The sequence below is a fragment of the Pleurodeles waltl genome, chromosome 1_2 (genome assembly GCF_031143425.1).
Source record: "Pleurodeles waltl isolate 20211129_DDA chromosome 1_2, aPleWal1.hap1.20221129, whole genome shotgun sequence".
NCBI lineage: Eukaryota > Metazoa > Chordata > Amphibia > Caudata > Salamandridae > Pleurodeles > Pleurodeles waltl.
The window spans coordinates 163,904,723-163,932,376 of record NC_090437.1 but is presented as its reverse complement, the minus strand read 5'-3'; the positions used below and the strand labels follow the sequence as shown (position 1 = coordinate 163,932,376).

General features: G+C 41.7%; 1 protein-coding gene across 1 annotated transcript in view; it reads right to left on the bottom strand.

The window, feature by feature from the left end:
• The window catches only part of LOC138298467 (low-density lipoprotein receptor-related protein 2-like), a 1,267,625-nt gene that overhangs the window by 438,429 nt on the left and 801,542 nt on the right, over positions 1–27,654 (bottom strand). The window contains exons 25-26 of the mRNA XM_069236878.1: positions 7,884–8,085; positions 7,624–7,788 (exon numbers count right to left, since the gene is read on the bottom strand). Of these exons, the coding sequence (XP_069092979.1) occupies positions 7,624–7,788; positions 7,884–8,085 (367 nt within the window). The remainder of the gene's footprint in view (positions 1–7,623; positions 7,789–7,883; positions 8,086–27,654) is intronic.

The following is a 27,654-nucleotide window of genomic DNA, read 5'->3' as shown; positions in this document are numbered from 1 at the left end:
TTAAATTGGAATTTTAGGGTCATTTTTGCATATGATTTTGTATTATGTCTGCATGTGGACCTTTGGAGTTCCAATTCATGAATTAACTAAAATTGAAAAAATTGAGTGGAGTCATTATCACTTGGGGGATTACTTCAAGACACCAGTGTACACCAATCATAGAAACCTATAGTTTGAGTTCTGCTAGAATGTTGATGCTCTGACAATTGAGATGAATCACGTTTTTTGCAGACTTTTACTTTGTGGTAACTTACAGGCCAGGACCTGATAACAAGAAAGTGGATGCTTTATCTCGCCAAGAATCTTAACTGACTCCGGTCCAAGAAATCTCACGATCTATCATTGCCCCTTCCAAGGTACTGTTTGATTTCTGAATACACTTTTTTAAAAGCCATATGTGACAATTTCCCAATTGTTAAATGGAAAGATTAGCTTACTACCAGTGATGGTAAAAGAATAGAACAAAATCTACCTTTTTATGAGTTCTTCCTACAACAAAAAAAAAAAAAAAAAGTTTTAATGGTTACAAAGCTCTGCCCTTGCGGGTCATCCATTGGAAACTCTATATCCAATGCAACTATATTTTTGATGGCCAACTTGGAAAAAAGATGTTCAAGACATGTTACAAACTTCTGAAATATGTGCACATTCAAAAATTGATCATTCCAGGCCTAGAGGATTATTACAAACACTTGCCACTCCAAATAAGCAATGGGAGCACATGTCAATGGCCTTCATCACTGGTTTCCCACAGGATAAAAAATTTACAGTAATTCTAGTGGCAAGGCAGCTTGACAAAATATGCCAACTGTATTACTTGAAAATATTTTCCTTCATCCAGTCAACTAGCCATGTTGCTTCTGCAAAATCTAGTCCACTTACATGGCTGGCCTACCTAGAGTCATCCTATCAGGACAGTGTTTTCTGCTCAGTTTGATGTACTTGGTTTAAGGCCCTTCAAGTTTTTAAGGCCCTATCCACAAACCATCACCCTCAAATAGATGGGTAAATGGAAGGTTTGAACCAGACCCTTAAAGCAATATCTACGGTGTTATGTACCTGTGCAAAAGACTCCTGGGTAAATCTACTGTGGCTCACTGAATTTGCATACAATAACTCCTTCCATTTCGCAACAGGGTCTTCACCCTTCTTTGGCACCTACGGCTTCCATCCTCACACGGTACCCATAGCTTGACCACATAATTGATACTATCCCTGCTGTGAAAGATGCTGTAACCCATATCCATCCGGTGCAAACACAAAAATAGCAACATTTGGAAAAGGTTAAACGTTAATACAAAACACATTATGAAAAACACCGCATCAAGGGACCCACTTATCCTAGAGATAAAGTATGGCTATCCACCAAAAACATCATATTTCGCAAAAGGTCCCCCTTCCATCCCAAGTATATCAGGCCCTACAAGGTGGTCTAACAGTTCAGTCCAGTCACCTATAAATTACTTTTACCTCGCGCCCTGGGGATTCACCCTGTATTTCATACTTCATAAAACCAGCTCCACAAAAATGCTGCAAGCAACCAGCGCCCTTATTGGTGCATTGGGACTGGGAATATGAGGTTCAAGCTAGTCTAGAATCCACAATGCAGGTTTCCACTCTTTGGTAATCAGTCTCCTGGAAAGTGTATGACCAAGAATAATTTATGGGAGTCTGCTGCTATCATTCATGCTCCACGTCTTCTACGTCACATCCGCCTAATTGGGCTCTAGACCATAGGGGAGAGGGCAGGTGGGAGAAGGGAGTGGGGGCTGTAAATGGGCAGTGCATGGTCTAGGGCCAGCTTTACCCATCATTTGCTCCAGACCATGATGGTCCTGTGTGAACTGTTTGATTACCATCTGTAATGAAAAATACATGTACACCAATCACAAGAAAGAATTGTCAGAATACTTTTTTTTTTTTTTTTTTTTTTTTTTTTTTTTTTAATTGTGCATCATTGCTGGCTGTGATTGATACTGGAAGTGCACCGTGACATTAGCCTTCATTTCATTTTTTTTTGTTTTTCCTCTGGTACTAAAGGGACTTCAGCTCCCAGAAAACCTTAGGTGGCAGCCAAATTTGTTGAGGCATCAGTCTATAAGAAGGGGCCCCACCCGTTCTGTGCTCCTTTTTCTGGACTTATCCCCGATTCCCCCCGGTCTTCTGCCCTGGCTCTCCCCGGGGCTGTGCAACTCTTACTCATAGTGAATATAACTGAGTTCCTATTTGCAAAGTTGTTTACATTAACTTCCCCAGTGCAGACTACAACTTGGTAAAAACAAGAGATCGAGTGAGAATTCAAACAGACTAAATACATTAGACAATATTATTAGTCTTGATGTTTTGTTAAGAAGTACGACTTTTACAATAAGCTTGGCATTCTTTACGGTATATGTTCTTAGTCTACATGTGTAACTTTTCCTTTACAGATCTTCCCCTCAGTTCCCAACCCAAACCACTTTCCCCCACCTGGCCTCTTCAACACTCAGTGCTAAAACAGCATCTGAGTTGAATCTGCCTGTAGGTGGAACAAGCAATCTTCACGGAGATCCGGAGGGAAGAGCCTCTGTGGATACAATCATTTAAGATATTTTTAAATGCAGCATCTTTGTGACCAATTTAGTCATCTGGTATAGATTTACTGTCAACTATGTCCTTATTGCCCATTTCTTTGTGGCAGGTCTTTAAAAAATGTTGACTGTCAGACTCTGATTTTCAAGCTCTGCCCCTTGCAACTCCACCCTTTTCCTCTGCCACTCCTTGACCCACAATGTATGGATTTCTGGTGTACATGTTTTCCTATTCCAGCATTGTTTAGAACACTCATTCAGAGGCAGAGGGCACACGCTGCAACAGACTCACAAGGAAGCAACGGAGTGGCCAAAGACATCAGCATCAGTCTTTGCTGACATCTTGGCATGCAGATCACCTTCAACGTGGGTGAAAGATCTTATTAACCCTGACTCAAAAACACAATGACAGTTTATGGGAAGTGAAATAGGTGGAGAATGGGAGAATATGGGGGATGCTGCCATAAAAAGAGGGGGGTAAGGGTGCACAGAAGGGTCAGTGTCTGGAGGGATGCAGTGAGTATTTAAACCACCAGGTGGGTAATTGGTTTAAGGAAAGTAGAGAAAGATGCAGAGAGTCAGACCAGGTGGCAGGGGAGGTGGTCAGCAGAGGTAGAAAAAAACCTATGTTCTGCACCTGATCTCACCAAGAAGCAAAGGGGGACAAATACAATAATGCCTCCTGTTGAGAAAAATCAAAAGCCAGTGGGACCAAGTCAGCAGAAAAACTTCACAGGACGTTACAGATGGCAGGTGGAAGCCACACAGGGTTAAAAGAAGGGAAAGGTCATTCCTTAGGCAAAGGGAAGGGGGAATGGAGTGAACAAGCAGAAGGTGTAAGTCAAGAGCAAAGTAACCCACAGGAGAGAAAATGCCAAATGGAAAAAGAGGCCAAAGAAATGTTGACTAAATGTAGAATGAACAGCAAGGAGTCACTCACAATGTGATTAAAACAGCAAGACAAAATAAAAGAACGGCCTGAGGGAGCACAGATGTATAACATATGTTGAGGCTGAAAGTCAAAGGTTAGTTTAACAAAAATGCAATAGGAATTGAGTTTATGGGACTGGGCCCAGCAATAGAAGTTGTTATAGGATAACTGGCAAAAAACAAAGTGAAAACACATGAGCCAATACTAAAGGAACCAGGAGGAAGTTGGGTGCCAAGAGTGACACAGTGGAAATCTGACTAACAAAGACCAGCAAACACCACATGATAAACTGATGGAGATGAATCAAAGACAATGGAGGAGGTGAAGAGAGTGAGATGGAACACAGAGAAAAGTCTAAAGTAAAAAGTAACATAGGTATTCATTTATAGGGATTGTCAGCCAAGCCAGTGGGATAATGTCTACAACAGACAAAGAGAAACCAACCTTCATAAAGTTAGAAGTCCGAGCCAGCAAGAACCATGGTTATTTATCTTTTTTAGTGACAGCATATGCCACAAAAATACAAAGCTGGAGAAAAAAAAAAAATGAACAGCCCGTCCTAAATACGACAGCCAAAGACTTGCTATAGAAATCAGCGAGTGCTACTGCAAATAAAAATTGGAGGGTTGGGGTGGAGAATAAAAATAAAATTAAAATAAAAAACCCTTACCTGCCACTTCCACGGGCGGCAGCGTTGGTGCTCCTCTGCTCTAAGCAGTCCATGGGCCATGGCACAGGCTCCCAGAGTCCCCATCCATTCCAGACGCTGCTCTCATACTATTACCAAGCATTAGAAGTGTCAAGACTGGCCCAAGCAGGCTAGTTTGATGCTCCCTCAGGGACAGGGAAACTGTGCTTCTCCAACCAGCTGTGCAACACAGCTGGGTTGGACGAATATGTGAACATGTCTTAGGCCGGCCTAAGACAGAGGCCACACTGACATAAGCACTAACAAGAGCCCACCACTTTTCCCTGCCACTGTCCAAGAGGATGGCCCTGACCCACTCTAGGCTCACGTCAGCTGTCAGTGAAAAATACATCGATAATAAAATAGTTTTATCATTTTATTTTTCATCTGCTGGCTTTGAGCTGGGGGTGACAACTCCACCATTACAGAGGACAATCCACTGATAGAAGTGGGATTTAAAAAGATATGCATTTCATATTATAATACAGGATTACAGGGTACATTTGGAACAGGTATCAACCCCATTTCTATTTTAATTAACATCACAGTAAAGTAGGATTTTTAGTTGTGCAAATAAATGGCACTATTGGCTTAGAATTATTAGAAGTTAAAAACCAAGACCACATTGGTGATATGGGACTCTGTAGTGTAGAAACAGGACTTTACAACCTTTGCCTCTCCACTCACCAATTATTGCCAACCTAGAATTCACTTCTACCCTACAGGGTGAGCTATTTCACAAGTGGCAGAGGGCTGGATGTAAACACATCGGGACATGATGAAGTCAGATGGGGTACTCTCATTTGAACAACTCTGAAAAGATTGGAGGCTGCCATAAACTGAAGAACACTGGTATACAACGGTAAGACTTCAGTTTTCCAATAAAGAAGAAAAACAAAAAGCAGAACTTTAATTGCCTTTGATAAATGGCTGCTGACCAAATTCAACGATAGAAGTAGGATGTGCTCTCTTAAATACAGCCTAACTGCCAGTATAACCTCAGGGTCAAACTAGATGGGAAAAGGTTCTTGGATGCACACTGTCAAAGTGGACAGGCATATAACAGAACATGAACACTTTGCAGTGCCACTGCAATTAGAGAAACTATGTTCAAACTGACTCCCTTCTGGTACACTATACTGCTGAACAAAAACAAATGCCCCTCCACATAAATTGGACTGCTTGTGGAAGGAATGCGGGAACACACACAATGCCCAAATTTGCCTCATTATTGAAAAGAGGTGTTGGATAGTCTTGAGATTCTAGACAATTAAATTCCATGCTTCGTCATTGAATGCATTGTAGTCTTGTAAAAAGACTAACCCTTCACTTACACTCACGTAGGGGGTAAACAGATGGTGCTAGCCTTGTGCGTTGTGGTGCAGGTGATCCTGACAGTGGAATACAGATACGTCTGACTCATCAGGGGCATGGTTGCTCAGGAAGTGGGAGTGCTTGGGCACGGAAAAACTAATGGATCCTTAGACAACTCAAAAAAAAAAAAAAAAAAAAGAAGGAGTTTTGGGAGTCCAGGGCCCCCTTTTTGGATTTTCTATACTTTGAAATCTGTGAGCTAACATTTCCCCGCTATTTGAAAGTTCTGCACCATCTGCTGCAACCTCCTAAAAGTGATTCTGGCTGACAGGCTAATGATAGCCAAACAGGTTGAGAAGATTGCTAAGACAAAGGAAATTCAAGATACTTTTTCAGACAAGGCCTTGTCCCACAGATGGGAGGGGAAGGGCTTAGCCTCTGATGTAACCAAGACGCAGTTGTTCGGTACTGGCTTGGTGGAGTTTGGTTTGGGGGTGAGTACTGTTCTATGTTCAATGCGCTGCTTGCCAGTCCAAGAGTTGTAGGTAACAAGGCTGTTACATTTGTTGACTTTCAAATGGAAATAAAGAAGACTGATCCCTAAGAGTTGCAAATGATGTTCAGTATGAGGGGGATTTGTGAATTCATGAATTTGGTTGAGGGTATTATATGAGCTACAGGAGACTGGGCATATTTAGGTTGCTGGGGTATTACTATAAAAGGAGAGGCTATGACCTTTTGGGCAATTTGCAAAAATACAAATGGGATTACGGCAGCATATATGAATGTGAGCTAGACCTGGCTGGGCTCAGAGAGAATGCCAGGCAGAGGGTGAAAAGTAGAGAGGGTCATTTCAAAAGAAAAATAGAGCAGTAACAATCAGAAATTGTAAGTCAAGGTACATTTTCCATAGAAATACAGGAATCTATTTTGAGACCACATGCAATCATTTCACAACAGCAAGGACCCCTAATGTGATTAAGCTGGTGCAGCCAACCAGTCACAATCCACACCAATAAGTGGTATTCATCATTTGGAGTATTGGGAGACATGAGTCTTTCAGTCAAGAGCAAACACCCGCAAGTTTTTCTTGAGCCTTCGCTCAGACCACTTAAGGCAACTCTCACATAGCTGACAAAGAAGCTGCCCCAAGCATAAGAATAGCCACAGCTCAAAAAGCATGAGCGAGCTTCACATATTTACATTTGACTTGCGTTTCCACCTGCATGCTGCGAGTCTGTACTTCCTAAGGGAACACTAGCATAACTCTGTGCTTCCCAGCCAGAAGCACTCTGACTGACTAGGAAAGGAGACAGGCCCAGGGGTCATTAAAAGAGAAGGACAATATCCCAGGACCCATCTTAGGAGAATTAAAAAACAGCTTGGACACTAGAGAATCAGCAAAAACAGACCAAAAGATATGGCTAAGGTGCTTATTGAAACATGTAGAGGCGATGGGAAAGAAAGCAGATCCCAGTCGAAAACAATGTGTACCCCACGGAATGACTGGCTTTACTGAATATTAATTGACACTGGATTACGACTGATTTATGTCTCCAATAAGTACCCTTAAGTACTTCCCTTGAGCCTTTCAACTTACCATTTCTTATCACAGGGAAGACATTTATTTTCTAGCACCAGTTGAGTCAATATAGAGTTGCTTTTTGATGAAACTGAAATCATATTTAATAATTTGTGCATTGCTGCCGTTTCAAATTTAGTGCTCATTCGCTGACCGTTACCTATTAGTCAATCTATTTCAAATGGATAAGGCTTCAATCATGCAAGTGTAAGCACGTATTCATTCTCATTTTACATCTCCATTTACAAAATGCTAAAAAAATATACACTTTGGAAATTTACCAGAGGTGAATTGTCTGACATCAAAGAACTAAACCCATTTTGTCTTTTTAACTGGAAACATATTCCTTCAGTTTCCTTCTATCTTTGAGTCACTGTTAAGAATTCTGAATCGTTACTTTGCAATTTTTTTTAAACAACCTTATGCAATTTTTATTTAGTTTTATTGCTTTCCAATAAAAACATTCATAACACCCCTCCTAAATATTGGCAGCAATGATCTGCGAAAAAAGGAAATGAAAATGAAAGCAAACCGGTACCTTTAGCCCATATGGTTGGCCATGGCGTTTGAGGAGGGCCCTGGAATTTCTGCCGGTTGTTTTGTCCATCCTTTGCACAGTTCTTGTTTTCATTTCAGACCAGTAAATCTCATCTTCAACTACTGTCAATGAGAAGGGACTCTGAATTTTTTTCACCTGAATCACCTTTACAAAAAGAAAAAAAAATTAAAGCCAAACAAAACTGGTTATAAATGGGGCAATAGAAATTGAGAGGTAGAAGATTGAATAATGAGCCTTACCTTAATATCACTGCCATCGAGATTAGCATAACCAATGCAGTGAAATTTGTCATCAGACCAAAATATTTTCCAGCTCAGGAGGTCGAGGGCCAATCCTGTTGGCCAGCCAAGCTTTTCCTTAATAAGCACTTTTCTATTTGTGCCATCCATGCCAGCCTGTTCTATCTGAGGAGGGGAGCCAATTTCTGACCAGTACATTAATCTGTGGATTCAAGCACATTTTACATTGAATGTTCTACCACCACCTTTTAAAATGGTAACTTCAAACAAGGAAATAATTAATCTGTTAGTGGTGTCATTGTATTTGACGCTGGACACAGAAATGGGAAACTAGGTGCAACGTTTAATTGTCTTATAGGCAAATCTGATAAAGCCGTTCACATGGCCAAAACCTGCTACACAGACAATGGTACCAAAAACATCTCTTCACTGATCAACACGTGTGGTGCACATGCACGACCAGTCTTCTGTACCTATGCCAAACTACCCTCACAGCAACCATGTGTTTCAGGTACTAGGTCCAATTTCATACACTTGAGTTAATCTGTACCAATGCTCACCTTTTCCCACAAATCAAGCAACTGATGTTTTATCCTCACACCTCTTTGAAAAGGAGAGTATGTATAACAGTGGTATGTCTCAGTGTAGTCAATGAGATGATTACCTCTTGCTAAGAGCAGCCAAAATGTTCTCATTTAGCAAACATGTGAGCTTGTGCAAGTGCACTAAAGCGATTCTAAAGCATCATTAGGTGACACCCAGGGTAGTCAACAACTGGTTTTTCCCTTCCTTTTAGGCCTGGACTGGGCTAAAAGAGAGGCACTTTCCAGTTAGGCTGTAGGACAGCATGTTTCTTTCACAGCAGTTTGGGCTGCCAGAACCAAATATGTTTGCTAAACATTTTTGCAAAGATTGATTTTGGTTTCTAGTTCAGCCTTGCCCCTTTTGACACAACGTTGACCCCCTCCTGCTTCAAAATCATGAAAAGATGCTAATCCAACCACTGAGTGTACGAAAGACATAGGGAGCAGCGCAAATCCTAATTTAGGACATGCTCCCTCCTGCATTTTAACCATTCAGGTAGTGGTAAATTATTGCTTGCTACAAGAACTTTAAAGAGTTGTGCTGCTTTTGACTGGAAATGTAGCAACATGTCTTGACGGGTGCTTAATTTGTTAAAAAAAATAAAAAAATTAAGTGCCCTTGTCAAGAGGTCACTGAAGATTGCAAAATCCATTGCGTCTGCCAGTGCCTCCAATTACAGTATCAACAAAACGGCTAGCAATGTCACCTAACAAGCGAAAAAAACAAAACAAAGTATTGCAGCCCATCTAAAGCTACAAAGATTACTTGGGCAGTCAGGTATTAGTAATTTTAATGTATGTTGAATTGTTAAACAATTGTTGTAGTGTTCATCACTAAATGAGACTAACAGCACCACCATGTGGCGGGGTGTCTTAAGTGCTGGTGTTGACAATTAAGTGCCGGAGCCGAGCACTGGAAACCCCCATCCCAAATTAAGCACTGGTCTTGACATTGCTAAAGTAAAAAAAGAGAACGTAACAATAACATACACAAAGCAACTTAATTGAAATCTAAAACTGCATCATCCAACAAAATTGTCAAAGTAGACCACAACACAACCATAATACATCACACAGCATAACAGGACAAAAAACTGGACTCCTCACCACAACAACAAAAAGCCACACATTAAATAGTCAAACATTCCTGATTTTATAGTACAGCGGTGAAAGGAGTTTTTAACAAGTACTGACTTAACTTACTGCCTTGAACATGAAACTGCAGCAGTTAATGTTTTGTGATCCGGCCCATAAACTTTCAAATCACAAGTGCAAGCTTGTTTTGGTTTCCAGTGCCACTGCATCACATGTGATTTTCATGGGTTCCATCCTGCAGTCTTCCCTTACGAGGGTGATGTGTGTTGGCAGTGTGAGGTAGTTAATTCTTGGGTTTACATGCATGATCAGACCTGGCTGCTTTCATGCGGATACCCTACATCAATGCATAATTGTACTCTATTTCTACCAAAAAAATAAAACAGATCCATTAAGAACTGCATGCCCACTCCAGCAAAGAACTAAACCATTTTGTTTCAACTGCAATCACAGTCTGTGCTACTTTAAATAACACCAAGTAAACACCTTAAGCTTTTAACGTGTTTTGAGTTTTCGATGCAGTTTGTCACGCGATTACTGCTAGACACTAATTTTGAGCAAACAGATGGAATTAAGCCAGCCCATTACTCTAGCTGCTGACTCACACTAGACTCAAGGTAGCAGCTGGCAAGCACCTCTGGCTATATACATCCCTATATAGAATTGCATCCCATGTCTTCATTTTGTGAAAATGTCCATTAAGTAAGGACTGACAAAAGTGTATTGTTCAGTGTGAAGTAGGATGGAAACCATTTACTTAGTGAATAATTTCTCACTTTCCTTGATGACTATAAGTGATTAACATTGCAGCCTGAGAGGAACAAACACTGTAGTGTGAAATGCCAGATGTGGTGTGAACAGGGCAGATTGAACAAGCACTGGCAAAGCCAACAGTTCTCACCTATGCAACAGCTATTGGCTTAACCCATATGTTTTGGCCATGCAAGAAACTAGAATGGCTGCTGCTCAGCATGGCTAAAGATTTGTGGCATAGAGGAGAGTGGTTTGGAGTAGCATAGAATGGCATAAGGTGGCAGAGTGAAGTGCTGCAACATTGTACATTTGAGTGGTGCAGAGCAGACTAAACTGTCCCTAAGGTGCAGAGTGCAGTGGCACAGAATAGAGGGGCACAGAGTATAGTGGTGTAAAGTGCAGTTGAGTGGTGCAGAGTACAATGCAGTGACAGATTGCAGCAGTACGGAGTAGACTGGCAGAGTTCTGTGGTAGTGTGGCACAGAGTACAGTGCTGCCGAGTAGAATAGAATGGTGTAGAATGCAGTGGTGCAGAGTGTTTTATACTGGCAGAGTGCAATGGAGCAGAGTAGACTGGCATAGTGCAGTGGCAAAGTGCATTGTTTTGAGTATAGGGGTGTAGCGTGGAGGCTAGTGGCACAGCATGAAGAAAGTGGCATATTGCTTCAGGGTAGAGAAGTTGCGCAGAGTGAAGTGGTGCAGGGTAGATTACAATGGTGTAGAGTGACATACAGTGCAATGGTGCAGAGTAGATTAGATTGGCCTAGAGTGGCAGAGAAGAGTGCATTAGTATATGCTAGAATGGTGTACAGTAAGGAGGTGCAGCTTGGAGTTGTGAAGAGTAGAGTGCAGTGAAAGTGGAATGATGTAGAGCGGATTGGCAGAGTGCAGAGGGGTGGAGTGGTCCAGTGTAGAGTGTAGTGGCACAGACTAGAGTAGTGCAAGAGACGGAGTGGCAGAGTGGAGTGCAGTGATATGTAGTGGTGTGGAGTGACGTAAAGTGGAGTATGCATGGTATAATAGCGCACTGACATTACAGACATCACATTTTCAATTGGAATGATAATTACAATTGCAGACATGCAGTTTTACTGATAAAACTATACAGCGCACGATAATGTGGAGAAATGTCATCACCTAATGTACTGATTTGTTTTGATCATATTGATATATATATATATATATATATATATATATATATATTTGTTTCCACTACACTCCTGAATTACAAAAAATGTGCTTTATTCATGCTTTCCTAATTCTATGTATCTTGTAATATCTGCACAGTTTAGACTTTTAAAGGTTGTTGTGTGCTAAAAAAAAACCTTCACAACAAGATTGTCAAAAAGATTCTCCCTTTGAAGTCAAAGAAAGAAAAGTAAACACCAAGCTCCCTCAGAAAAGGCAGCCTGACATTAGACATCGGTCTTTGAATGCGCAGCAAATGCAACAAGACAAGAACAATATTTAAAGGCCTGTTTACAGAAAAGAAGCACTCAGAAGGATACAGTAAATAAGGAATGCTCTTTGTCAGTGACAAACTCAAGCTGGACATTCTACAATAAAGAAAGTCAGCAAACAAAGCAAGCAAATTTGAGTTACAAACCACAATGCCAATGGTAAGCAATGGGTGGATTGCCCAGGCTTCGACCTAAATAGGGGTCAGACAACAAACAAGTACTTTTAACAATTTGATATCAGAATCACAAAAAGGGACAGTATTTCAGATTTTGGTACTGCTGTCTGTAGTCTGCACTAACAAACGTAATTTCAAGCCTTTGAAAACCCAGGGTTCATCTCCTAGGAAATTCTTCTGTACTAGTATCTGGAACCTGTGATTCCCAATTTTCTAATATCGAAGGATGGGGACTGAGGACCCAGGTTGACACTGTGCAAACAAAGCAATGGGAATAGGTTTTTAGTTTCCTAGCACAAACTTTCAGAACTTGAGGATAGGGGCCTTATAACTAGTGAGGAAGAGAGGACCTAAGTGTTTGCAAAGGATGGGTTTGATCAACGTAGCCAGAGGTCCCACTTACAGCTACAATGGACAAATTTAACTTCAGCAACCCAAACAATGCATAAAAAGATCAATATGAATGGTCAGAGAATTTTGAAAAACAATGAGTGTGTTGGAAAACCATCACATTCTGGTGCTTCCCATGTATTCAACAGGTACGAGATGAGGAGTCGTTCTCATGCTGAGCAAGGGTCAGAAGATAACTTATCTCCTCAAAGACAACACTACCACAAGCTCAGACTCACAGGAGATATTATAAAGAGGCAAAATTAAGGAGGCAAGGCTTCACATCCAATAGCAATGACTTCACTTTAGTTGTGGTCCACCAGACTACAGTTTTCCAATAATTACTGCCTAGCAGAATGGTCTGTGTGGATGAATGAAATGCCTGGTGAGATCTTCCTGGCCCCTGTGATAGCAACACGAGGAGCTCACCATATGGAGTTGAGGGACACTGGTGAAGAAAGTGAGGTGTGCAGCAAGCCTGTCTCCACAAAGGATTACAGAGAAGGTGGGTGAGATGCCACCTATAGCTGGAGATGCTGGGGCTCAAGACATGTTCTAAGACACTCTGCATGGATAGTGACATCCATGTGTAGTGACAGACCAGGAGAGATAGTAATTTAAGGCAACAGGAACAAGGACAGGAGCGAGACCTTTTACTTCTTCTGAGGCAAAGTGCAAGCCTCATCCTGGTGTACAGCACATCAACAAGAATGGGAGATCTCAATCGAGGGCCTGTTTGAACAGTGTAGACTGTGAATTCGTGCTTGGATACTTTTTGGACTGTGTGAAGCAATTTTTTAAATATATATCTTTTTATTGCAGATAGAAACATAATACAAAGCAATATAGAGAAACAAGCAAATAAAACAAAAAAAGTCAGGAAATCAGTTAGGCCAACTGTACATTAATAAAAGTCCTAATCACATTGTCAATAAGGGAAGCATTACAAACAACCCTGTGGCAATCTCCAATGACCTTGACAAACTATAGTAAAGTGTGATTAGAATGAAATGCCATGAGGGTGTAAAGGGTCTGAATAGGAGATGGTCTGTATGAGCAGCTTGGTTGGGGCAAGACAGCTATAGGGTATGATATAAATGAGTGGGGACCAGCAGATGCTTAAGCTATTTAAGCTATATTGCTCATGAAACAAAACACTGGTAATACAGTATCCCATACCCGATGTCCTTTATTGAATGGCACATTGCTCAATCGTCTTTCTGAATACAATGATTATTGGCAGGTGTAATCCATCAAGGTGGGTGAAGGTCATTTTTAGCTTCAATATTGAGGATGTAGGTATCCCAGGACCCCACTTGTTTGCAGGAGTCCCTTACCTCTCATTGTAAGAAGTGTACTGGCTTCAGCATGAGCAAAATGGCTGGAAGCCACTGTCTCGTATCAGGTACTGAGGAAGCCTTCCAGGCCATGGCTATCTGGCACTTGAAGAGGACAAAGGCTAGATCTACAAACCAGTGTAAATGTTTAGATCCCTTGACTTTTGGTCGTAGCCCATAGGCTAGACTGGGGTGAACAATAGCAGGTATTCAGTCAATTCGGCCATGATCACTGGGATCTCTGCCCAAGTCACCTGTAACGGTGAACAGTCCTATACCATATGGTAGATCCAGACATCGGGTTGTCTGCAGTGGGGGCACTCAGTATTTGCATTTGGAAACATTTGTCCGAGTCAGTATGGGGAACATGAAGTAAGATGAACAAAGTTAAACTGGGTATATCAGAAACGAGGGTTACGAGACACTCCCCTGATTTGTTGGAGCACTTGTGTCCACGTGGCAGCTGTGAGTGGGTTAGGTAGTATCTTGTCCCACCCGCATTTTGCATGAGTCACCTCGGCCGACGAGGCAGCCAATAAGAAGGAATACAATACGGACATGGCACGCTGTGCCCCTCTGCATGTAAGGAGTGTATGTAGGGGAGGTATCACTGCAGGTTCGGTGTACCCTACCCCATAATACACAAGAGAAGAAGTAAACCAGTCCAATATCTTGGAATCATAATGAGCCATCATGGTATAGGTCACCCACACAAGTCCCGTCTCATGCCAGGGTGTGATATTGTGCCGAAACTTTAAGTGACAAATGCTCAATAATTGGTCTGGGGGGATGAGAGCCTAATACTGAGTTGGGAATTATATTGATTGCATCCAGAAACTCTGTTTGGTGATTTGAGTCTTAAACAAACCACCCTCATCCATAGACTGCCCTTTTACACTTTTCCTCCTTATGAGGGAAGTGTCCCCTGTCCCTTAGAAGAAGTAGATTGACGGCGATCTAACTGATGTCCTGAAGACGAAGACTGATCCTGTATGCTGACTTATTCCGAGGAGGGTAATTATGACAATGCTATTGTAATTTGTCTGTTTGCTTTTCCTCTCTCGGTACCAACTGCTGTATTTTTGAATAGAGACCTTAGTTAGATGTTTTCTAAATTGGTGTTCAAAATTATTTTGCATGAAGTCCAACATGCTGATGCTAATCAGTGGTTAGGCTTGGCGATCACCCTGACTGACACAAATAGACGAGACGGACATTGTGCTATGCTAAACTGAGACGTATATGATATTCTATGTACTCTGATATATGTTTATCTTATGTTGGTGCTTTTATGTTTGTGATCTTTGCCTTATCAAAGTCTTATCACAGTTGCCATATCGTGACTATGCTCTTTTACTTCTTGGTTTTGAGATTGACACTTCTACTACTACATTGTAATCAATAGGGAATAAAATTCACAAAATTCTAATGAGGTGTGGTTATTCATGACTGAAAGGTCATGATTGCGCCGACAGTTTAATCAATGTCTTTATCCAAAGTAAAGTATATTGCGGTGATAAATATTGATAACGTCATTGATATATTGATTGACATATTGATCAGTTATCTCGTCCTGCGTTGTCTAACCACTGGGTCAAAAGATTCATCGGCCTAAAAAGAGTCCTAATGTGTATAAAATTGACATAAAGGGACGCGTTAACAGTTCTGGTAGCAGAGCGACGGTTTGGCCCTTGGGGGCCCTAGGACGGAGATTCATTGTTTAATTTGTTTTTCTGTGATAATGCAAATTGGAGGTATGATGGGTTTCTAAGTTCACCATGACTTTCCCGGGATATCGGAGCCTGCCTGAATAAGTTGGGAATGTTCTTGGTGCCATAATGTATGTGGTTAGGGTTTTTGCGCTTGCTTAGCTTATGCCTTTTGCAGAAGATTGTGAAGATGTGTGTATTTAGGCCAAATTAAGTGTTGTTTAGTAGGAGTGGGCGTACTCCACAGTATGAGAGTAGGGAAGTCGGCGTACTTCATATGAGTTCGGCGCTTGGTGTTCAAAATTATCCATGTGGTTGGTTGTTGTGTACGGACCTGTCGAGGTCTAAGACTCCTGAGTATGAAGACGAATGTGGTTTATGTTGTAATTTGTGCGGTTTAATAGGTAAATCGGGCATGGTTGACAAGTCAAGTTTGAGTCATAATGTGTGTATGAAACCTTCGATGGAGATTTGACAAATTCTAAAGTGCACTAGAAGGAGTCATTGATAAGTCGAGAGTAGAATTTGCGGGTCGAATTCTGCTTGCGTATGCGGGAACTGATAAGGAGAGAGTAGCGGCCGAGGCTTCAAGTGAAATCTCTGTAAAGTTCTAAAGCGAATGTGTTACCCTTCCTGTAGTAAACCGGCAGATTTGTGTTGTCATTTAAGGTGCTCGAAATAATCGCATTAGTTTATGTGAGATTGTATAGGTTCAGTGAGGAGCGGACGAGCCGCAAGACTTTGTCAGCTGCAGTGTGTGAGTGTGATGTCAGTGGTGCCGCGCTGAGATAGGTCAGTTGTCAAGAGGGGTCGCGCACGGATTGGCTGCCGTCCGTGAGAGGCAATAGGTTGAGAAAGGCGGGTGAAGAGTGTCCTGGGAACTAAGTCACTTCTGATTAAATACAAAACTAAGAGAATCACAAAAATGAGTTTCGTTAAAGCATTTAAGAGCGCTCTAAAAGGAGACGTGTATATTGTTGCAACTGATGGAGAGCCTACACCACCTGAGGGTACTCCAGCTTATATAGTCATGGAAGAGAAAGGTGTTGCACCTTGCTTATGGATGAAACAATGGCGCAAATTATCAGAGAAAGAGGGAGGTCTAGCGTTCCCAGAGCATGGGACGTTTAATCCAAAGGTACTGGAAAATTTGAGGTGGATGTTAAGTACACAGAAACCACCTCCGAGACCAGCTCAGTATGAGGCTTTGGCAATTTGGGACTTGATGGCACTTAAAACATAGACAAGAAAGGTTTCAGAGAAGACTGAGAAGGGCAGAAAAATCCTATGCAGAGGCTAGGTGGGATAATGAGAACTAAATGTGGAGACGGGGAATTTTAGACGGGTTAAAATTGTTCCCAGCAATAGCACAGGGAGAAGAGACACAGGGGAAGAAAGCCTCTTGTAAAACAGATAAAGACTCAAACAAATCTAAAGAGCATAAAAGATCTTGGGAAGAGGAAGATGATTCAGACGATGAGGAATTTATGGACAGATTATTACATGATCGTCCGCCACCATATGCGGTGAGCGACAGTGCTCCAAGGACTAGCTTGGATCCTGGGAACCAGACGCAGGAAAAGGGAGCTACTGATACGGTACAGACTAGCGATACAGCTTCGATACAGAATGGTGTCAGTGTACCCACTGCAACAGACATACCGATACAGTTTCAGCCTCCACCGCAGATACAGAGAATCTACCCCGACGTCCCAGTGCTTGAGACGACTACAAATTTGATAGTGCCGCCAGACCCGATATACACAAAGCCAAAGTTAATACAGATTGAATCAACTCCGAAATTACTATCTCAACCACAACCACAGCTGATACCAGAGTACAACCCTGTAGCTGGTCCACCATTAGTACCTGTTCCGGGTACATTGGAACAGACCCATGGAGTTGCTGCTCCAAGAAGTCTTGTTCCGGGTCAGACACCTGCCGCCATATCGTTAACCATTACTGTTGGTCCACCAGTGCCATTGTATGCACAGGGTAAAACAGGTGTGTGGGATCAGGGAGTGATGACTCAGGAGGCGATAAGAGGAGGGTCTATGGGAACTCCACAGATAATGGCCCCCGGAGAACAAGTAATTGAACAGCCTAGGCCCTTAATGGACCTTAGTCCGGTGGGAGCACCCCTCAAAGAAATGCGTCAAGCAGGGTTAGGAGTTCTAACTCCGCAAACCATGAGTACGAATACCTCACATTCCCCAATGATGCATGCAGGGAACATTTCATTGCAGGGTTTTACAGTCCAACAGTTAAATGAATTGTTAGAAAAAACGTATACTTCACAAAAGACTGCAGTAGTTACAGTCGAACCAGAGAAAGAAAAACAAGATGAATGCCTGAACTTTGTACGACTAGGGGCGGAAGCTGCTGAGTTAGTAGAAGGGACAATGGGAGTAAATAGATTGGAGTCATACACAGACGCAGAATTGAGGTACCTATGCCCTAAGATTACTAAAGAAGTAGGTAAGGTGCATCAGAGATTATCAAACCTGGCAGACAAATACAATATCGATATCGGAAACACTAAGCATTTGAAAAGAAGTTACAGATTAGATTTTGACTCAAAGGATTTTGTGCACATGAGGTCTGCAGGAATGAAGGCACATTTGAGAGAACTGTTGCAAAGCACACAAATTTGGGGTGCACTGGAGAAATGGGAAGGCCGATGGGCAAAGAAAAGGAGATAAGGGAAAAGGTGACAGCCCAGGGTCTAATCAAGCCAAGACCTCACCTGATTTGGAATCAGTAAAAATATTACCTATGAGAGAGACAACTGGTGGTGTCTTAGTTCATGTGCCTTGGACTAGAGAAGACATTCTATTCTTTACTAACGATTATCCCAGATTGAGAGAGAAACCGATCGAGTGGTATCAGCAAACAGATAGATTTGTGAAGCTTGCAAAGTGTCTCTGGGAAGACTTGAACACCTTGTTCGAGATCATTGTTCCACCTGATTTGTGGCTTGAGTGCAAGAGAGGGGTAGATTGGCCGACAAAGGAGCCGGCAAGAAATAAGGTGACCGGGGCACCTTCTGAAGAGGTGATGAAGTATTATCATAAGGTGAGTGAGTTTTTGAAACAAAATGTGTCGCTGAAGGTGATGGATTGGCAGAAAATCGACCAGACCTCTCAAGAGGTTAAAGAGTCAATACATGCTTAGTACGAGAGACTGTTAAAAGCGTTTAAGCACTACAGTGGTACTGAGACTATTGAACCAAAAGACATGAACCACCTTGTGTTCAGATTCGTCGAAGGATTGAGACCAGAGGTTAGCCAAATGATTAAGAATCATTTGATTTGTTGGCAAGCTAAACCGATTGATGAGGTGTTGCAGTATGCAAAGTACTGTAGTGATGAGATTGAGTTGAAGGACAAGGTGATGGTGATGCAGATAAGGGCTGCACAGGCTGGAATACAGGGAAATGGAGTTCAACAGATAATACAGCAACAACCGCAAATTAATTGTTGTGTTTCAGACACAACCGAGAGGACGAGGCAGAGGGTTTGTAAACCGCGGTTCAGATTTGAATACGGTTGTAATTCAAAATGACATTCAAGGGGCGAAAAAGATGTCACCATGTCACGCGTGCGGGGGCGTGGGGCACTGGAAACGGGAGTGCCCGAATATGGTGCAGGATGGTGCAGTTCAGCAAAACACTAATGTTGGTACATTACAAAATGCACGAGGTCCGAAAGTGAGACATCAAAACCCACATTTTTAGAACAATTTGGTACAAATGCAAGGGGTACAGCCCATGCAGCAGATACAAATGCCACGTTTTCAGTCAATACAAATGCAACCAGTGCAGCAGCAGATTCCTATGGTGCCTAGACAGCAAATGCAATTACCAATGGTTCCGATGGGACAGCAACAGGTGATGCTTCCTCAGCAGGTCACAGGCCAGGTAACGAATCAAAATAATACTGTGCAACAGTTCCCATTACGAGGCGAAAATGGTATGAATGAGGAGTGGTCAGATGATAGCTCAGACAATGAGGAGTTGCGGCTTGCAGCATCCTTAGAGGTGGACCAAAGAGGCCCATATGTAGAAGGAAAGGTGATGGGCTACAAGGTTTCATTCCTAGTTGATACAGGAGCCACACGTTCCACAGTTAGAAGTGCAGAAGTTCCAAGATTGCCTCTCTCAGGGCGTACCATACGAGTGGTTGGAGTAGCAAATCGGTATCTGACTAACGCGATTACAGATCCAGTGCAAGTTGAGATTGGCAACTTCCAGGGGCTACATAGATTTGTAGTATGTGATTCAAGTCCGGTATCCCTACTGGGAAGAGACTTACTGTGCAAGACAAAATGCTCAATTACCTGTTCCAATGACGGAATTGAAGTGCAGACAAAAAGCGATAATGAGGGAGATGAGTCAATTTTTAGAGGAAGAAACAGGAACAAATGAAGACTACCCTCTCATTACTCTATTCCCAATGCATACCTTGATCGATCTGCCTGTCGAACTACAAGGGACAGTAACAGAGAAAGTGTGGGACTTGACCGGGAAAGAAGTAGGATTAATAAAAGGGGTCTAACCAGTCAAAGTCCAGATAAAACCGAATGCAGTGTTCCCACAAGTGCCACAATACCACATGACCCAAGATGTTCTTATCGAAGTGTCACAAATAATTGCAGACTTTCTCAGACAGGGAGTTCTGAAAGAAGTCTTGAGCAGTCCATGTAACTCTCCCATAATGGGTTTAAAGAAGCCCTGTGGAAAAGTTCGAATTGTGCAAGACCTGAGAAAAATTGTGATAAAATGTTACCCTGTGGTACCCAACCCAGCAGTAATAATGTTCAAGGTCCCCTGTGATGCTGAATGGTTTACCGTAGACGACCTATCACAAGCCTTCTTTTCAATACCTCTTCATGAGGACAGCCAATTTTTGTTCAGTTTCAAATTCCTGGATAAGGTGTACAGTTGGTGCAGAATTCCTCAGGGGTTTTCCGAGTCACCGTCCATCTTCAATCAGATATTGAAAAAGGATTTGGAGCCACTAGTGCTGCCTTTCAATTCAACTCTTTTGCAGTACATTGATGACTTGCTAATTGCGTCCAAAACAAGGGACAGTTGTAAATACGACACCATTGCATTACTAAATCATACGACACCATTGCATTACTAAATCATCTGGGGAAAAATGGACACAAGGTGTCACCCAGAAAGTTACAATACTGTCAGGAGGTGAACTATTTAGGACATTTGGTTGAAAAGGGTCCAGGAGAATATCAAAGGAAAGAATAACAGCTGTTTTGCAAATGAATCCCCCAACGAAAAAAAGAGATGTCAGGATGTTTTTGGGAATGGTGGGCTACTGTCGCCAGAGGATACCCAACTTCTCAATCATTTCGAAGCCATTGATAAAACTGACAGGTAAAGAAATCAAGGATGAGCCATATACTATAACCTTGTTAAAAGAAGAGCTTGAGTCATTTATGGAGTTAAGGGAATGCATGTGCAAGGAACCAGCACTAGGAATGCCAGACTACGAGAAACCTTTCCTGTTTTGTCATGAACGTGATGCTTGTTCTTTGTCTTAACACAGGTCCACGGAGATGCAAATCGCCCTGTAGCATATTTTTCAGCTACCTTGGACCCTGTCGCAGCAGCCTTACCGGGTTGTTTGCCTGCAGTTGCAGCAGTTGGTCAGAGCCTTTTACAATGTGAAGGCATAGTCATGGGATACCCACTAACAGTAATGGTTCCACATTCAGTTGAAATTCTGTTAACTCGAACTAAGACTCAGCACATGACAAATGCACGTCTCACTAGGTATGAGACGATCATACTGGGGGGTCACCAAATGTTACGCTTAAAAGATGCACTGTACTGAACCCGGCAACTTTACTTCCTAATGAAAATACTGAAAACAAAGATGGGGAAGAATTTGAACATGATTGTCTTGAGGTAACTGAGCTGTGTATCAAACCGCGTCCAGACATACAGGACACCCAGTTAAAAGAAAATGATTGCATTATGTTTGTCGATGGGTCCTGTCTAAGAGATTCTGCAGGAACACAGAGCTGGCTATGCGATATGTACCATAGCTGGTATCGTTGAAGCCTCCTGGCTCGAAAAAGTGTTTTCTGCACAAGTGGCAGAATTGATTGCCCTTACAAAGGAATGCCACGCAGCTGTAAATTTGAAAATCACTATCTATACTGACAGCAGATACGGATTCGGAATTGTACATGATTTTTGGCCAACTTTGGTCACAGAGGTTTCATGACCTCATCTGGTTCTCCTGTCAAAAATGGTGAACAAATAAAGGATTTGTTACATGCGATTCAGTTACCTCTTGAAATTGCCGTGGTGAAATGCAGTGCTCACATTAGATCGCAAGACTTTGTGTCCATGGGAAACGGCTATGCAGATCAAGTGGCAAGATTTTGTGCATTGAACTGTATATCGTTCAAGGAGCAATGGGAATGGTTACCACAAACTGAAAATGACATGTTTAAACATAGCATTGCGGGTAGTTGACACATTAGATGAGCTAAAAACATTACAAAGCCGTGCAAGCAAGGAAGAAAAACGCTCTTGGCAAAGAATGCAATGTGTACAGAGGGCTGAGGACTTATGGGTCTCAGAGGAAGGGAAATTAGTCTTGCCAGTCTTCTGTCACAATTTGCCAGACTATCATGGACAGGCTCATCTGGGAAGAGATGCCATGATCAGGTCATTCAAAATTGATTGGTTTAATCCAAATTTCAGACATGCCGCAGAAATTACCTGCCACAGGTGCATCATCTGTCAACAGATGAATGCCGGAAAAGGAACCGTGGTAACTTTGAGCCACATTCGGAGAGCTGGAGGTCCATTCAACAAAATGCAAATTGACTTCATTGAAATGCCTGTTTGTGGAGGACTGAAGTACGTGTTGGTGATTGTGTGTGTTTTCAGTCGCTGGATTGAGGCATATCCCACACGTAGAAATGACAACCTTACAGTCGCAAAACTACTACTTAGGGAACTGATACAAAGATTCGGGTTTCCGGTTTCTATAGAATCGGATAGGGGTAGACACTTCGACAATGAGGTGATTAAACTCCTGTGTGCCGCGCTTAACATTGAACAAAAGCTGCATTGTAGCTATCACCCCGAAGCATCAGGACTAGTAGAGCAAATGAACGGTACTTTGAAATTGAGAATGGCAAAAATGTGCGCTGCAACTAACATGAAGTGGCCATATGCCTTGCCTCTAGTGCTAATGTCAAGGAGAAACACCCCAGACAAGAAAACGGGACTATCCCCCCATGAAATCCTCATGGGCAGAGCTATGAGATTACCAGCAGTACCTGCAAATGCACTAGTGAATATTACAGATGATATGGTGTTGGATTACTGCAAAGTTTTGGCTGATGTAATTCGCTCTCTCTCTCACCAGGTGGAAGTTAACACGTTGCCACGATCGGCGATCCAGGCCACTCTCTACAAGCCGGTGACTGGGTGGTTGTCAAGAAGCACGTGAGAAAATCGTGTCTAGAACCACGTTGGAAAGGGCCATATCAAGTAATATTGACGACTACTACTGCTGTAAAGTGTGCCGGAGTTCCCAACTGGATACATGCCAGTCATACAAAAAGGGTAACGTGTCCGGTTGAAGAGGAACTTGAAGTTTCCGGCACAACAACTTTAGAAAGAGAAGTCTCAGAGCCAGAGAACAATCAAGAAGAAACTGAGACTACCGGAGAACCCACTGAGAACAGCCTTGTCCCTCAAACAGTCAATGAGTTCGAGAGAGGTGACAGAGTGCCTATCTCAGTAGAGGCAGCAGGAGAATTAAATCAAGAAGACGTTCTCCCGGAAGTAGACAAGTACGGGTTAGAGCTCGAACCCGGCACAGAACCAGAAGGAGAAATTGTAGAGAGAAATCAGAACGTATCGGAGTCTCTTGAACCAGCTGCAGGTCTATCAAGAGAAAACACCATATCACAAGAGGAGGGTGCTGTCCAGCGTCCTGAAGGGACACATCAAGAAAAAACACAGAGGCGACAATTGGCCAGATAAGCCACTCTTCAAGATAAGAGACTTATCAAATGACACAATAATAGAAGAGAACGACACATCTCGAGTGGATGTTCTAAGTGAAGGAGAACAACAAGGTGAACGAAGGTTAAAAAGAAAAAGAATCGCAAACAGAAGATATACAGGTCCTGAATGGGCGTATGCTACAACTTCTGAATGGCAACAAGAATTCCTAGCATTTTGCTTTGATCGAGAAGTACCAGGCGAATACTACGGTACCTGAACGAATCTGGGAAAAGCTTGGTTAAATTCTGAAAAAATTTTGAAACTGAAAAGACATTATAAACTACTGAAAGTGACACGAAAAACTGGATTGACTTTAAACCTGATTACGACAAGCTGCTAACCTTATTTGACAAAAGAGGTCCTGGAGTGAGTGAAGACGCTGTAATATACGCAGAAGAAAAAAAATAAAAGGGGTTTTATCCTCAAGTTGATTGTTGATCTGCTATTCTGATTCTATACAAACATGGCTTACAATAGAAATAGTAGCAAGGGAAGTAAGGTGTGTGGTTGGCTAGGTCTTATAATAGGTGTTGTGTGTGCAGTGATAATTGTGGGAGTGATTGTAGGAATGCCATGGATAGAGAAAAACTTAACGCTACTTCAAAACCTTAAACTGCCACACTAACACTGTGGGAGAGATTTGAGCAAGATGCAAGACATATGCATGAGGGAACTAATGCAAAGGGGGAACATTCTACTAATGTTTTCTATTGTTTACTAAATGAGTATGTGGAAACTATGGATGCGAAAGATTGTTATGTATGTACTAAAATTCCTTCATCTGTGCAGGAGGAAGTTACATATCACAGGCTCCCTCTTACTTATGGAATTGGTTGCAGCTTGCTACTAACAAGATTCTATAAATCAAGAGCATGTGCAATATTTTTATTCAAATTTGGATGTTGTGTTTTCTTTTGTGCCTGTGATTGAATTTTTAAATAAATTAGCCAAGGAACATGATATAAAAATAGTAAGGGGATTCTTTGAGCCAACGCTTACATTTGGAACTGCTTATGCACACCGCAATAACTTGACTTGCTTACTATCGCCTGTACAGAAAAGCTTTTTAGATCACACAGATGAGACGCAAAGCATTGAAAGAAAGATTAGAAAAAGGATTAGAGAAACGTACATACGCAAATGATTATGCTTACACTGCAATCAAGACACAAGGCAAACTAGCTATAGATGCATTACATGTAGGTAGACTTTGTATATATAGGCCAAAATCTGAGCAGGACAATTTGTTTGTGGGAACGAGTGGGTGCAGGCATGTGTTTTTGTTTCAGAGTAAATGGACCTTTATGCTGAATGGACAAGATCCAGCGATCCCTGGGATCTATTACATCTGTGGGCTAAATGCTTATTACAGTCTCCCTAAGGGATGGTATGGGACATGTTATTTGGGAATAGTATTCCCAAAGATTTACCAGATTGATGACTTAAAACAAATACCTAAGACGTCTGAATGACAACATCCCATACAAAAACGAGAATCAGTGGCGGCTGTCATTGGTGATATATTTGGAGCCATAATCCCATCAGTAGGGGTTATTTTGAATTCTATGAAGATTCAAAAGTTGTCTACTATAGTGGATAACATGTTGACAAATTCTACAGGGGCTATACTCCTGATGGATACTGAACTTGCTGCAGAAAGAGCTATGACTCTTCAAAATCGGCTTGCTTTAGACATTCTTTTAGCTAAGAGTGGAGGAGTCTGCAAGATGCTCAATGAGCATCATTGTTGTTCATTCATTACAGATAACAGTAAAAAGATTAGAAGTATGCTTACTAACCTTACTAGAGATAGTACAGATTTGAAGGTTTTGAAAGAACTTGGCGTTTGGGAGAAATTTGGAAAGGGAATTGCCAGAGTTGGGAGCTGGTTTACCAACATTTGGAATGGGGTACTTGCAAAAATTTTGATGGGCTTATTAATTGTTTTGGTCTGTCTATTAGGATTATGGGGAGCATGCAAAATTAATGACAAAATAAAGAGAAATTAGACTAAAAGATCCAGGAGAAATGAAGAAAGTGAAAGAGAAAATGTTCAATGAAATATGGGAAAGCTCTCATAAAGGGCAAGATGTTGAAATGCGTATTATGCGCAAGGTGAAAAATAAAAAATGAAAGGTCAAAGGGAAAGGTTTGTGTGATGACGAGCGTCAGAGGAGGGACAGAGAGTGTAGTTAAATATTACATATGCTAAACGTGAAATGCTTGACAATGCCGCACATAGAAAACAACAATAATTTGTTATTTGCTTAACGTGCATTTGAATTATGACTATGATAAACAGAACTAATGACAATAATGAGTAAACTTGTTTGTGATATGATTAATCAAACTTGTATTAGTATTTACGATATTACATTGAAAATCCTATAGGCCTTAAGTTAGCGCGAGTCGAAGATTTAGCCGTGTAACTCTCATATTAAAGCATATTTCTATTTTTTCAGTGTGCTGACTCAAAGGGCCATGACCCAGCACTTGTTGTTTTCTTCGTTTCATGTAACCATAATGATTTGTTCCCATCCGCATATTAGCTGCTTGTGCAATGGACTTTATACAATTTGCAACAAAAGTAGAAATATTCAAGGACATTCGACCATGGAAAGAGAACTTTTGGCCTGAGGAACGTGCCAAGATGATGACAAGACACCCCGGATGTGCCACCTCCGAAGACGTCAATTATGAAGACCAATCAAAGTTATAAATTATCGTGGGGTGACAATTTGGATTACCTAATGTATAATTTGATAGGTTGACGATAGTGGGGTATAGCGAATATCCAATAGAATTTTGGGGGAAGGTATTGCGAAAAAGGGATAAAAACTCATGACACAGAAGGGTCGTTAGAACTAGGTAGGGAATGATATTGATTGCATCGAGAAACTCTGTTACTCTGGTGATTTGAGACTTAAACAAACCATCCTCATCCATAGACTGCCCTTTTACACTTTTCCTCTTTATGAGGGAAGTGTCCCCTGTCCCTTAGACGAAGTAGATTGACAGCGATCTAACTGATGTCCTGAAGACGAAGACTGATCCTGTATGCTGACTTATTCCGAGGAGGCTCATTATGACAATGCTATTGTAATTTGTCTGTTTGCTTTTCCTCTCTCGGTACCAACTGCTGTATTTTTGAATAGAGACCTTAGTTAGATGTTTTCTAAATTGGTGTTCAAAATTATTTTGCATGAAGTCCAACATGCTGATGCTAATCAGTGGTTAGGCTAGGCGATCACCCTGACTGACACAAATAGACAAGACTGATATTGTGCTATGCTGAACTGAGACGTATATGATATTCTATGTACTCTGATATATGTTTATCTTATGTTGGTGCTTTTATGTTTGTGATCTTTGCCTTATCAAAGTCTTATCACAGTTGCCATATCGTGACTATGATCTTTTGCTTCTTGGTTTTGAGATTGAAACTTCTACAACTAGATTGTAATCAATAGGGAATAAAATTGACAAAATTCTAATAAGGTGTGGTTATTCATGACTGAAAGGTCATGGTTGCGCCGACAGTTTAATCAATGTCTTTATCCAAAGTAAAGTATATTGTGGTGATAAATATTGATAACGTCATTGATATATTGATTGGCATACTCATCAGTTATCTCGTCCTGCGGTGTCTCACCACTGGGTCAAAAGATTCATCGGCCTAAATCGAGTCCTAATGTGTATAAAATTGACATAAAGGGACGCGTTAACACATCCAATGTACACAAGTAAAGATATCACTTTTTAAAAGCTTAAATGAATCTTAATCAATAGGAATCAATGAATGTATCTTTTTGGCACAAAGTACCTGGGATGCTTCAAAAACCAAAGACGATGCGTGCCACAGGGACGGTGAAGCACCAAAAAGCAAAGAGATGCATCGGTTCTTTACTGAGCAGGGGAGGTGATGTGTCAATTCTTTTCTCGCAGGAAAGGAGATGAGCCGATTTCCAGACATGCAGCCTCAGTTCCTTACTGCAGTGCGGGTTCAATGAGAAATTGACACCCTGGGGATGAAGCACGGAAAATCCAGACGTGCTTCAGTTTTGCAGCCGCGAGACAGACACTGTATTTATTCTTCAGCTGCAGGACAAGTGTGGTGTCAATTTTTCTGCTGAGATGAGTCAGTGTGTGTATTTTTTCTTCAGATCACCTGCTTATACTTCAAGTATCTAGGGAGTGGAGCTGGCACCACT